Source organism: Homalodisca vitripennis, chromosome 1 (assembly GCF_021130785.1).
Source record: "Homalodisca vitripennis isolate AUS2020 chromosome 1, UT_GWSS_2.1, whole genome shotgun sequence".
Taxonomy (NCBI): Eukaryota; Metazoa; Arthropoda; class Insecta; order Hemiptera; family Cicadellidae; genus Homalodisca; species Homalodisca vitripennis.
This window is the reverse complement of record NC_060207.1, coordinates 23,904,913-23,919,405: the sequence shown is the minus strand read 5'-3', so window position 1 is coordinate 23,919,405 and position 14,493 is coordinate 23,904,913. Positions and strand designations below refer to the sequence as shown.

At 33.1% G+C, this 14,493-nt stretch overlaps 1 protein-coding gene across 6 annotated transcripts in view; it reads left to right on the top strand.

Annotated features, from left to right (window-relative positions):
* Positions 1–10,668, top strand: part of LOC124358265 (proton-coupled amino acid transporter-like protein CG1139) — an 80,145-nt gene extending 69,477 nt beyond the window's left edge. For all 6 annotated transcript variants that reach the window (XM_046810562.1, XM_046810589.1, XM_046810568.1 and 3 more), the window contains exons 7-10: positions 2,563–2,835; positions 3,443–3,621; positions 5,274–5,449; positions 6,846–10,668. In XM_046810562.1, coding sequence (XP_046666518.1) covers positions 2,563–2,835; positions 3,443–3,621; positions 5,274–5,449; positions 6,846–7,147 — 930 coding nt within the window. In that variant the 3' untranslated portion in view covers positions 7,148–10,668. The remainder of the gene's footprint in view (positions 1–2,562; positions 2,836–3,442; positions 3,622–5,273; positions 5,450–6,845) is intronic.
* Positions 10,669–14,493: the final 3,825 nt, after the last annotated feature.

The window sequence follows — 14,493 nt, the reverse complement described above, 5'->3', positions numbered from 1 at the left end:
CAGCTGGAGTTTAACCTCAAGACCGCGCGGATCCGCAAGACTGCACTTAGGAGCCTGGACAAAAAGATCAAGTGTGGTGTGAAGAAGATCTTCAACGTCCCTTCACGCGCCAGTGCCGAGTTGGTCTATCTTCCACCTTCCTGCGGCGGGGCTGGACTCGTCCCGCTGGCTGATCTCTCGGACCTGGCCGCCATCAACCACGCGTTCAGGCTCCTCACCTCACCGGATGCCAGGGTGGCTTCGCTTGCGCTGGAGGGACTAGCGGCCTCTGCGGGCCAGAGGAGTGCTGCCCGCGCCGGAATGGAGTTCCTTGTGGGATACCTCAACGGCGACTTCCCCGGGAACTCCAATGTTGCCACCACTTTTTCTGCCGCGCGGGCGGCTCTGAATAGGCTGAAGAAGCGCTTGCCTGACCTGCGCTGGGGCTGGTGTGCCGGCAGGGCAACGCTCCAAATCACGATCCCTGGGGATAGGGCTCTCAGGATCGTCGACAGGGGCTCCCGTCACGCGCTGTCGGCCAGTCTGCGCTCCTCGCTGCAGCAACACTTCAGGGCCACCCTTTCCGCGAAACCCGACCAGGGAAGGGTGGCCAGGGTCACCACCACCTGCGCCACTGCCAACCACATGCTGCACGAGGGACGCTACACACGCTTTGCGGACTGGCGGTTTGTTCACCGGGCCAGGTTGAATGTCCTCCCTCTTAACGGCTGCCGGCGCTGGGGAGTCAACGATCGGCGTTGTAGGCGGTGTGGTCAACACGACGAGACCACCGCCCACGTGCTCTGCCACTGCACCTCCAGCCTCGCTACTGGCATCACGCGAAGACACAACGCCGTCCAGGATCTCCTCGTCGCTGCCATCAGACCTGCGGAGGGAGTTGAGGTCCGCGTGAACCAGCGGGTGCCCCTACAAGCGCTGCTCCAAGGCCGAGACGATTTTCCGGAGGAGATGGTGCGCTGCCGTCCGGATGTGGTGATGATCGACGCCCACAACAAGATCGTCAAGATCGTCGACATCGCCGTTCCGTACGAGGACGGCTGGCGGGCCATCGAGGCTGCGCGGGAGAGGAAGCTTGACACTTATGGTCCACTCGCCCGGATGCTGACGGCCGGAGGCTACAGGACTTCCGTGGACGCCTTCATCGTCGGCTCCCTGGGTGCGTGGGACAGCGCCAACTGGGGGACCCTGGCACGCCTCGGGGTTCACCGTAGATACGGCACATCCCTCTCCCGTCGCTGCGTCTCCGAGGCCATTCGCTGGAGCCGAGACATATATGTCACCCATGTATCCGGCGTCCAGCAGTGGCAAGACTGAACTTCCATGTGTTTTTATAGTTATTTATTTATTTATTGCATGTTATTTAGTATATATTGACGATTTTAACTATTTATTACCATTATTGCATGTTATTTAGTATTTTAGTATTTTAGTAATTTATTGACACTTGATTGACTTTTCTCCTACCTCCTAAGACTCGACAATGTTACCTTAAGTTTATTTAGAATAAGATATTTGGAAATTGTTTTTAACCATATTAGAATTAAGACACTAGTTATGTAACAAGAAAATAAAGGCAAAAAATAGAAGCCCCAAATTAAACATAGTTATATTGTTCCTGTTTCATTCTGTTGTCTGCCGTAATATTGCACATTTCTATGACAATTGCGAGCCGCACAAGTAGTTCTGGAGTTTTCTACTAGATATTAGCATTTCCTTGGTAATGAGATTTTGCACCATGATGAGTTTGCTGTAGGCACACAGTGCAGACAGCTACCATTAACGTGTAAATTGGCTTTATTAAATTGATGATGACACAAACATGGATAGTGAAAATGACATAGTGAACAATAACAAACCTTTAAAAAAAGACACAAAATAACTTCAGCAAAAAACATAGTTTAAGGTACAAAAAGAACTGTTAAGGGGTTAAACTCTTAAGCAGTATATTGTTATCTTCACATAGACACAGCAGATACATGAGCTGAGCATATATTGAACATAGATATAATTACTTAGTTACTTCAAGTTAAATATAATTTACAAAACTATGATACTGATGTAATTTTACTATCTACCAAAGGATCCAGACTGTTGATCAAAATATGTTAGGGAATGAATGTAAACCATTAACTGTGAGATGTCTGTTATATATAAACAATAGACAAACAGAATAAACCTACCAATAATATTTTATTTGAGTGTTGATAATATGTTGGTATTTCTTGTATATTAACTTACAAGAACTGTGTGATTCAGCTTTTGTAAGCTCTAGTTACATAACTACGAGTGGGGGGGAGGACTGTAGAGGATAGAAACTCCTAAAATGCATTACATGTTTTAAATACATGTATAACAACAATAAAACTTGTTCCAAATATAGCACTTAAATGTTTTACTTTGGATTCCTCTCTTATCTAATTTATTTAAATTTAGATTTACTCAATTCCCTCAGTGTGGTGAGTTCTTCAATCAGATTTTTCCAGATAGATTTTTTTCTCTTAGTTACACTACTGGTAAGCTCATAGTGGAATACTGAAACTGCAGCATCAACTTATTTTCTAGGTAACTGATCAATATTGGAAACCAATTGACGTCAGAGTTCACATGTTGATCCTGCTTACTCCTTTGGTCCTCATCTGCTACATTCGGAACCTGAAGTTGTTGGCACCGTTCTCTCAGCTCGCTAACATCATTACATTCATCGGCATAGCCATCATCCTGTACTACATATTCCAAGACCTGCCACCGATCAGTTCTGCCAGGCTGGTGGGCACACCGCAAGCATTTGTCCTCTATATAGGGACCACACTGTTTGCACTGGAAGCTGTGGGCGTTGTGAGTATAGTGTATATTATTCATCACTCTATAAATAAACATACTCTGTAACTTAGTTAATAGAAAAATTTGCAAAAGTTTGTAGTATAAAACAAAAATAATGTTTCACTGCCATGGGTGTGTACAAAAGGGAGCTCAGGAGGTTTTAGCCTCCCTGCCCAAAATTTTGAATGACATACATTAAAATTATACCCAATGGTTTGTTATAAGCTAAAACACATCTTTGAGGTCTTACAGCTAAAAATTTCCAGTGGGAAGATTCCTTAGTCTCTATTTATGGAGAGTATTTAATACGTTTGAAACTACCCAGTGAATCAGCTCCCCATGAAATAATAAATCTATATGTGCACTGATGTCTGGTACCTAGTAATAAGAGACTCAAAGGAAGATATACTCAAGTTGTGCTTATACCTAGTGAAAATTGGTTATAATTGACCTGGAAAGTTTTCTTATTATTTTCTTCATAAAAAAAACTTACTTGGACTTTGTTGAATGAACAAAAATTAGCCATATTGATCCAGCCACTCTCGAGATTAGAATTAGAAACTCATTTAGTGTTTAATTTTTATCATGTTATAAGATGGTTGACATGATTTGTTACTTTCAGGTTATAGCTTTGGAAAACAACATGAAAACTCCAAAATCATTTGGAGGATGGCTTGGCATCCTGAACCAAGGCATGGCAGCTATTACGATAATGTACATTGGTGTTGGATTCTTTGGATTTATCAAATATGGAAGCAATGCAAAGGGCAGTGTAACTCTGAACCTTCCCCAAGAACAATTGTAAGTTTAAAGTTTTCATAATTAATTTTTCAGTGTATTCATTTAAAATTAAGGTTAAGTATATTTAAATTGTGTATTTGACTCTATTGTTAGTGCAACTCGCTAACCAGGAGATCATGACTACAATTCTCAGGAAGATCAATACAAATTTGTAGGAGTTTTGTAAAATTGTTTGTGTAATCAGTTAAAATGTCATTGGCATAGAAAGAATTTCCTTAAAGTATGAAGAAAAGGAATACAAACAACATTATTTAACTAGCTAATTCATTCAAAATGAATGCTATGCATATGAAAATACAAACGTTGAACAAAAAGAAGAAACATTTTGATATGAATCCTTCCTGAAGACAGACTGATCAGTGATCCTACATGAATATGGTGGTTCTCACATGATTACAACCAATCGTTTTGAGAGATAGCCACATTTTATCATGCATATTTCATAAACAAATCAAAGATACAAGAGTGGATATTATTTACTTTGGAAATGATACCAATAAAAGCGTTTTTATTACAAAAATACACATTTTTTTAGAAATGTAGTGACTTTGACTTTAATTTTTATAACCCACTAGTAGTTACCCATGGCTTTGTACGCAATTTCATATTGAAAAACATGGAAACTATGGGCATATTTATGGATATTGTAATGTACTCTAGACTTTGTACTTTTTTGTGCCATTTTGCCATGTTTCCCCGATCAAGAAAATATATATACATACATATGTTTGAGAAACCTACTTCATTTATTAAGCGTCTACTGGTAATTTCGTCCCTTGTAATTTACTTCCAGTCTAAGATATTTCTGGTACCACAATTGAGTTTGCTTTGTTCTGATTAAGAAGATGTATATACATACACAGATCTGAGAAGCCTACATCTGTAATTGTTTTTATAACAGTCTTTAAATTTATGGTAAAAGTTAGATAGTAACTTTGCCTTTTATTTCTAATACTTATTATTTGCTAAAAATCTACAGTTAAAGTATATTTGTTTTAAAACTTTAAATTTTGTTATCTGGATATTTCTTACTCTGTGTTCAATAGCAGTTGCAGAAAAGGTTGAAATAAGAAGTGTTGTTATTATCAAGCCTACTCTATTCTTTCACACTATAAACGTAAACAAATTGAAAACAGTGGTTAAATTAATGAAAAATGTGGTTTCTCTGTCATAAAACAATGTTCACACAGAATAGCTGATTACATTGAACAGGCTCTTTCAATTAATATTTCGTAACTGTAGAGACCAAGATGGGATTTTTCGCTATCTTAGAGACCAGTGGAGCATAGCCCAGAGGGATTTTCAAAATAAGAATAGTCCTAAATTCATACCAGGGAACCTAAGAGTGTCCATGTAAAATTTCAGTACAATTGGTTGAATAGTTTACTTGTGAAAGCTAAGCAAACAAACAAAGGCACTTTCAGATTTATAATATTATTAGGATTAAATCTTAAAATAAGTAGTAAACTCAGTATTACTGGAAAGTTGTGCTACTGAATTCTTTGAAACACCTGTCAAAAATTGGATTTAATTAAATTAGAGACCTAAAAATATGAATAAACTGTTGGAGAATTAAGGATTCATATTAAGAACCGTTATTTATATTCACATTGCCTGCCAAACTTTGATATTATTATATTTTTTGTCAACAGATTGGCTCAGTGTGTGAAAATTGCATTTGCTATCGCCATTTTCATCTCATACGCTCTTCAAGCTTATGTTCCAATTGAAATAATTTGGAATACTTACTTGAAGGCCAAACTGGATCAAAGCAACAAGAAGCTGTTGATTGAGTATGTGATGAGGACTGTCATCGTAATCTTGACATGTAAGCCATTTGTTTACTTCTGTACAATAATTACGATAAGTGTTTATGTGTTTATTTAATTGTTTAGATTATGTTACTTTTATTTAATTTGTGTAAAACAATTTTCCAAGATTAACTTATATCAGATGTGAATGTCCAGTGCCTGAACCTCCTAGATTATCGATGAAAGATTTTTCACACAGAACTTTATTATGAAACAGTTTGACAATTCAAGATTCATAATAACACCAACATTGAGTTATTTGAAATAAAGTTTGAATACATTTTAGAATCCATTTATTGATTTTATGGTCTAGAATAATACAGCACCTGAAAGAAACAGTTCATAAATGGTTTGAACCTAAACCTACTCAGATTTAAGTTAATTAACTTTCAAGGGTCCAATAACATTTATTGAGTGACGAAAAATGTTGGTTAATTTACAACTTCTCTTAAATTATTTTAAATGTATGCTTGAACACAAAATGTTGAATCTAAAAGTGAAATCTAGGTTTTATGTATTTATTTGATGTTTTTCATTATTAATTCTTTTGTTCTTTATGATTTTCCATTAAATTTTCACTATTCAATTAAATCTTACATTTACACACTGATTAAACATGTTACCTTTGATTTGGTATGTTTTGAATTGTTTATCACATTATTTGAGCTAAATAATATAATAAATCGTCCAATGTATATACTGATTATCTTAAAAGTTCCACCGCACCTTAACTTCTGAATGAATGAGAATTTTGAAATCCCATTTGTGAATTTGTAATAGGATACCTTGAGGCCATTTACAATGGATTTAACGTTAACTCCTACTTTCCCAAAATAGGGAGTAAGGGGGCCTTTTAGAAAAATTTTAAATGAGAATACCCATTTGAGTGATGTTTCTAATTTATTAAGGATATTAATAATACACCAACTTCTGACCACTCCAAAAATGGGCATAATTTGGATAATGTTTGAATAGCTAAATTCAGTTTTCTAGCTTAAATGACATCAGTTTCAACAGCTGACAAAATAATTAACTGCTCACAAAGAAATAAATATCAAATCAAAGTTCATATCATCCCTTTTTTTCCGGTATAAACAAAAATTTGTCAGAACTATTATAATTTATTACACGTAAAGGGAGAATTGTGTGTTTTCTCTCAGATAGTAAAATACATTCAAATGCAAAATTAATTTATAAAATTCAAAGTTTGAGAAACATAATTCCCAACAACGCTCATCTGACCAATCTATGTATAAAGACATTAAAGATATTTATTTCTAATGATGTCACCCAGAAGATATTACAATGATCAAGATCAGATATCTCTGTAATTGTTCAATGTTTCTCAATTTGGGGCTGGAAATAGAGAATGATGAGTCTGCTGAAGTGGTTGAATATCATTTATGATTTCAGTCTGTCTGGCTGTGGCCATTCCTCTCCTGGACCTCTTCATCTCCCTGTTTGGGGCTCTTTGTCTGTCAGCTCTCGGCATTGCATTCCCAGGGATTATCGAACTCTGTGTCGCCTACTCCAGCAACCGTCTCAACTTCCCCTTGATGCTGAAGGACATAGTACTCATCATAGTGGGTATCCTTGGCTTGATCATCGGCACCTACTGCAGTCTGCTCGAGATCGTCAAGAAAATGGGTGAAGGAGACAGTCCTTTGGAAAGTACTTTCCAGCCAAATTCTACTGTATCGACACCGCACCTGTAGTGTGAGTCAGTCAGAAGAGAAAGTAACAGATGAAAATTGAAAACCTAAAGTACAAAAAAATGTGAGAGTCATCCTGAAAGCAAGGCACCTTTGTGCTCTACACTGCTAATGGGTCTCACAAATTGTAGCTTTTTACTAGCTAATCAACTTTCACTTTTGTCTGTTCATGACTTGTAGGATTGTATGATTAGCAATTTGTTTAAACAAACATGTAAAAAAATGGATATGTTATTCATCTGTTCAAATAAGAGGAGCGGAATTTCCCTCATTACAGATAATAGTTGACAAGAATTTGAGTATTGTTATAAAGGAGACTAATCAATGACCTGATAGACCTGAGAAATTATCTTTTTTCCAAGATAATGAAAGAAGTTTTAGAAAGAAAATTGTATAAATGAGATATTGATAAACTTTACATTTGTTCAAAGAGAATGCTTGTCATTATGATAGATGTTCTATAAAACCAGTGTTTATAAAAATGAATAGAGATAGAGATCCATAGTCATCAGATTAAGATTTGCTATTACATTGTTTTTTAATCTACATACAGGCAAATACATACTTTGCTTTCTGGTTGACCCTTGCATTTATACAGCAAATGCCTTAGAGGATTACCTACATGTTTTGAACTAGCCTATAATTTTTGTTAATATACAAATACAAAAGTTTTGTGTAGGTAACAGGTACATTATCTGTATTATTATTAATGCAGTGGCTAGTTTAAAGAAACAAATGTTTTTACCAAATAAAAATAAAAAGAAGAGTTTTACCTCATGTTTGAATAAGCTTAAACTTGATAATGGATGTTATTTGGGAATAATACTTAGGTACTTAGGATTTGTCAAGAAGTATTTAACAGATAAACATAGTTTTCAAATCTATATGGTGTAAAACTGCTGTAGCTGAAAGGTTTGGAAATTTCATAACAGAAAATAAGGCTAACATACAGTTAGCTGCTAAATGGTAAGGTATTTAAAATACCTCCATGGTTTACTCAAACCCAAAAAAAATTGACAAAAGTAATGTGCAGAAAAATATGAATCTCATGAGTAAAGGGGAAGTCCAATATTGGTGAAAAGATCTTTATTAGGGTAAGATACAAATATAGTTATAATTTATTTAATTGATTAGGTGTAAAATCACAGATCAGCAGTCCCCATAGATAAAAATTATCAAAAATATACACAATTTTTAACATTTTAAAATTTTAGTATTGAATTTAGAAAAATGGGGACTAGTTAATTTTTAAGTATAACAGCGATAAAATGTTTTTGAGAAGCATGTAAGTGTCACATAGATATGACATGAGGTAAAATCAGTTTTACATTTCATAAATTAATATTTGTGTTTGTAATCTTGTCCTGATTTATTAAAACAATAACATAAACAGTAATAAAATAAAATAATAAACGTTGTTGTTTGTCTTAAAATTTTAATCCATAAGGGACCAGAAATGGACAAATAAACACAAAGTACCAATCTTATATTTATATGGGAGAAGCCACATTTGTTACTGTTTATATTTGGCTATACGAATACAAAGTAGGTCTGGCATGAGAAATTTTCTAGTCAAGATCTTGTACAAGATGTCTCTACTTCTTTATCTGAATTTTTGTACATACCCTTCCTCAAAATGTAAAGAAAGTGGTAAGAACATAAGAAAGAACGGTTAAAAAATATTTAAGAGCGCTATCTAACCTCTCTTCTTGCAATAGACTGTTTAGAAAGAATAATAATCAAAGGTCATTTGACATTTGTTATTTATTTTTATTTATGGAACAGTACAGTAGGGAAAAGCTGCTGGTAATTATATTTTTTATATTTACAGTTGTATTTTGTGAAAACTTCATCTACAGCAAATATTTTTTTAAGCAAAGAAAACCTAAATTTTCTATCACTGGTTTAAAACTGATTAATTAAATAAAGAAAGCAATGTGAGTAGCATCATATGTACTATGTGACAGAATGAATAGGTCAGCTTTTGCCTTTTGTGTCAAATCTCTGTATTTAACACGTATTTCTATATAGGTGTTTATAGACTGTGATACATGTTATGAAACCTATTAGAATCAGTATATTTTGGTTACATCCCTTGGAATTAGGAAGAGGAATCTCATAGAGGCTTACCAAATAGAGATTAGATCTGTAAGAATCATTGTTGCTTTTTTTGTGTATACGATTTGTTGTAATTAGGGAGAATTAGTGAGGTGTAATCAATTTAGAACGTTTGTATATACAGTATGTAGTTTATTTGTGCTAATTATAGTAAGAGCTCAAAACATTTTTTCATATTATAAAATTAACCCTTTTTTCTATCAATAATTATTTTATTTGTACAAAGTGGGTTTTCAACCAACTGTTTACATAGTAAAAGGTTCTAATTCTTGCACAGTTCCCAATCATATTGACTGAAGTTAAGAAATTGGTTTTGACACAAGTCAAATTTTCACATGAACCATTGTAAAATTTTTAATCTGTCAGGACTTTTATCATTAATTGATAATTGTATCATTAACTGTAGTGTATTCAGTGTAATGATTTAATTTAATACAACTTTCAATGAAGTTACATGTGAAAGGTGATAAAGTAAATATTTTTCTAACATAAATATATATAAAAAAAAAATAATAATATGTACTGGTTAATGTGGTAATGATCAGATACAGAGTTTTTGATATTTCTAAACATACAATGAGAAATTTCTATATATGACCTTGAGAAAATATCACTGTTATCATAAACCAATCAGATGAAAAATTTATTTTCATCCTAATATTGAGCAAATTAAATCGTAAAATGAAGAAAACGAATATAAATTTAAGTAATTTACTAAGACATTGAAGAAATTTAAAGTACACTGTCCAATCTATTTAGAAAGGTTATCAGATGTATTATATTATTTTAATAAGAAATCTAGATTTGTATACACAATGCCATAAAAGGCAGTTTAAAGACTGAGTGTGAACTTATAAAACTAGATTTATACAGAACAGTATAAAACAGAGCAATATCATGTTATGTTTTAGATACAATATAGAAACAGTAAAGCTTTTTAATTTGAAATTCCACCTGATTATACTCATGTATTGTTAAAAATACATGTCAAAAATATAGAATTGAGTTGTAATTAATTTTTAACAGTATTCAGTTAAATTCCGTTCATTTCTCTGTGTACATTGTGTTTACAGTGACTTGGAAATGGTAAATATGTACAAAGTTTATTACCTTAAACTTATTACCTTAAAATCAAAATAAATTATAAATCATGATCTCTTCTGTTATAAATAGTTTGTACAATGCTTTTTTGCTTTTACTATATATTTTGTTGTCACTTATTTTCTAATTAGTAAATTTTGAATTATTAATAATTACAAACTAGACGTATTTATTTATGTTTTCTGTTTGCAGTTTTTATAACTAATGTTTGAGTTTACTTCTTTTATATGAACAGTAGTTTGTTGTTATGTTTATTGTACTTATGAAATGTAGTGATTAAAGTACAGATGTAGTGTTTATATTTACCCGCAATGCATTTTATAATATTCCTATACCCGCTTCTAATTATCTAGAAAGTTAAGTGTCTAGTTCCATGATCAGTTACTTTTGTTTGAAATTTGGTTTTTTAAAAAGAAGGTGTTTTCAAGCTTGGTAAAACAAGACAGATCAGTATTACTAAAACATTATATAATGGGATAAATAGAAACAGATTTTAACAAAAAGGGTTGCAATGAAAAGTTTAACCCTCCAAGTGGTAATTAAATCACTTTAAAGTGCTGGGCTGTTTTGAAGCAAAATACATGGTTTCTTAAAAGCCACTTTTTAGATACAAATATGCATTCAAAGATCATGTGTTATATATCATTATTTTCAGAAAAACATGCTTTAGGAAATAAAGATAATTCAAAACTATTAACACTTTTCTCTAAAAAAAGTCTTGATGAATAGAAACAATTCTTTTTCTTTTTGTTTTTTTTATGTTGAGGTTGTAAATGCGTTTTAAAACATGGTTATAAATATTTAAAAATATACAAATTGTTTCAAATTTTATTGTGAACAATAAAAATGTCACTTCAAAGCCTTTTGAACAAAAACTACACACACAAAATATAAAACCTAAAAAAATGTTCTGCACACCAAGATTTGTACAATGTACAGATTCAAAGTAAACATTTCTCAAAAAATATTGGTTTGGATGTACATATAACCTCAACCTGTATGTTTTATTGGGATTTATAATCACCAACTTTAAAATGCCATAATTTATTACATAGTAAGTTTGTTAAATGAAAAGCTAAGGGCTTCAACATTGGTCTCCCTTTAGACTTAGAATTTCTTTTCACTGGCCAAAAATAGTTCAGTTGTTACTGAAATTGTTGTAGCTATTCAACAAAATATGAAATATTGGAATGCAATTCAAGAAATTTCCGAGGTTACGGTATTATAAAATATGTTTCACTCTCTAACTTCAGGTCTGCATCTTTAAACTTAAATTTTAAATACATTAAAGGATTGGAATATATTTCAGTGAGTCATTTATCTCAGAATAGTTTTGAATGATAGTTTTAAACTCATAGTGTCTTTTTTTTTCAAAATGAAATTGCATGAAAACCCATGGGGGTAGCTGGCTAGTATATAAAACGTGGATTCTAATCAACTCTTAGGTGGGATTCATATGTGTTTAATTACATTAACTCACCTTGTTTCAAATTATAACCTTTATGTTCAATTTATCAACACCCAAATTACATTTTTGTAACCTTTTATAAATCACAGAAAAAAGAAGAAAGTAGATTTAATTTTAAACTGGCATATAAAGCTGAAAATAAATGTACAATAATTTAGAACTTGGATCATAAAAAATACTGAACACTATAATAGTATATAGTCTACTCCAGATCCTGGCAGAATTCCTTCCCTCATTTTAATGAGTGTGCTATCCTGATCATCAATGATAGTGATGACCAAATATAGTGAGTTTTACTCATCCCACCACCCAGGTTGAAGCATTTTAACAAAGCGTAACTTCAATTCTCCTGTTCCCTGTTTTCGACTGGGTTGCAGTCGATGTTCCTCTAGACAAGCCTGTAAAATATGACATGATATGGGACAGAATTGGTTGTAAAGATGAAGTTTTCTCCCAATGGCCATCACATGCCTCAGGGGTGGTATATTAAGATTTAGATGACCCTGTTTAAGTCATATAGAGGTCATCCTGACGTGAAAAAAATAGAGTGCAGTGGTTGGGATTCCCAAAATTACCATGCAGAATTTAACAATGCTTTGCAGCATCTTGACATTCATATCTCAGTTCCAAATAATTCTGCAATTTAATATAATAGATATTTATTTATGAACTGTAATTTTAAAAGTAGTTTATTTTATTGGTGCAAATTGGTAGTACAAAATATATTGATGATCAAATTTTGTATAGCTCTATTTAAAACTATTTACATATTTTTTTAGTTCTACATGGGTGATACATCTTATGTTGAGGTCGAATCCTCACCATATAATTTTTCCATAAAGTTTTATTACTTAAAAGAGGGTTATAATGTAATTTAATTTAATGATCATGTGTAGTGCAGCAACACTATGTGTTTATTGTTCATTTTCTTATGGTTTGGAGTAGCAGTTTTCAATCTGATGTGTGCTTACCGCTTACGGGTCAGTGATATAGTGGTCACTGAGGTTTACTAGTGTCAGATACAGAGTGTAAAGGAAATTTCACTGAGCGAGAACAAAAGGGAATATTTGTTGTCACACTCTCTTGCTACAAAACATATTGCTAGTTATGTCACTTGTACTGTTCAGTGTGTCTTGGTCCTTTCTATCTAAATAGGGCCAGCTTACTCATCTTTTGCATGGTTTATTGTCTTATCAATTTTATTGTGTTTTTATATATAAGCTATAACATTAATGGATAAGTGATTAATACATTCTACATGTTCAAGTTCAAAGAAGCTAAGAACGCTGGCACCTGGAAAAGGTACACCATAATGCTAATGAAACCTCTGATAATGAGCAACCAAGTTACTCATTTGCAGTACTGCAAATACCTTATTGCAGTGACAAGAGCAAAAAATCAGTAAAACAAAAGTGTGGTGCACACTATTTATCATTATTTGGCTTCACTTAAACTATACCTGTCACTGAACCTGTACCACAATGTGTAATTTGGTTTAAACATAGTCAAAACATTACATGTAGCCCCCTCCTTCAATGTAACACTAAATACAAACTGTTCAACTCTACGAGCCTGAAGAAAAATCTATCTAAATCCTATTTAAATAGAAGAAATTTGAACTAAAATTAAATAGCAGAGCTATTATTACTTCATTTACTGGTTCAAATGAAAAGAGCAATAGAAGCAGCCTAACAGGTCAGCCTCGTAATATAGGAGATACTTTAATTTTACCAGCAATTAAGGATATTGTCTCGTTAGTGTTAGGATAAAAAGAAGGGAAACAACTTGGTTTAGTTTCGTTGTTTAACAGTTGAGTTTTAGGAAAAATATTAAACATGGCTGTAAATGTAAAAGAAATTTTACTAAGTAAAGTGAACCATTTGTAATTTTAGAATACAAATTACATACTTTGGATGAAACCACTGACATGCCACAATTATGTGTTTTGTTCATGGATGAATATAAGGAGGGGGGGAAGACTCAGGGGCCCCTCCCGGAATCAAGCCATTAAAGTTGTAGAAAAATATTGAGAATTTTACAATGTTTCATAAAAAAATTAAACGTCGTAAAATGATTCCTAAAGTATCAACTGTTCAATATTAACCAACGGATTTATTTATTTATATTTGTTTTCTTTTATTACCTGTTAAAAACATAACCCAAAATCTTTAAATTCTTACTTAATAAATTATAACTGAAGAGAATTAAACTTTGTAAGAATTTAAAGATTTTGGGTTCCAAAAATTAATCTTTCTACAAATAAATTTAGTTAGAAAATAGTTTTTTGATACATACATACAGGGTATTCAAACTACTTATCAATGTTAAATTGACTAATATCTTATAAATAAACTCAAATTTGACTCACTGCAGACTTGGACCTTTCTTCCTCTTAGAGGGATGTTGGTTAAATTCATCGGTTAAGCGAATTCTAGGACTAGCAAAAACGTAATTATCTATATGGCAAGCCAAAATTAAATACTCCTATATTTTAGGCTTTGGTTGGATTTGGTACACTTAAATAAGTAAACGAGTATTTTAGCCACACATGTGGGTATATAATATTTAGAAAAACGTAAAATTATTTATTTCAACAAAGCAGATTTACAAAAATAATACGAAATGAAAACATTTGAACAGGCTATCTATTATTATTATTATC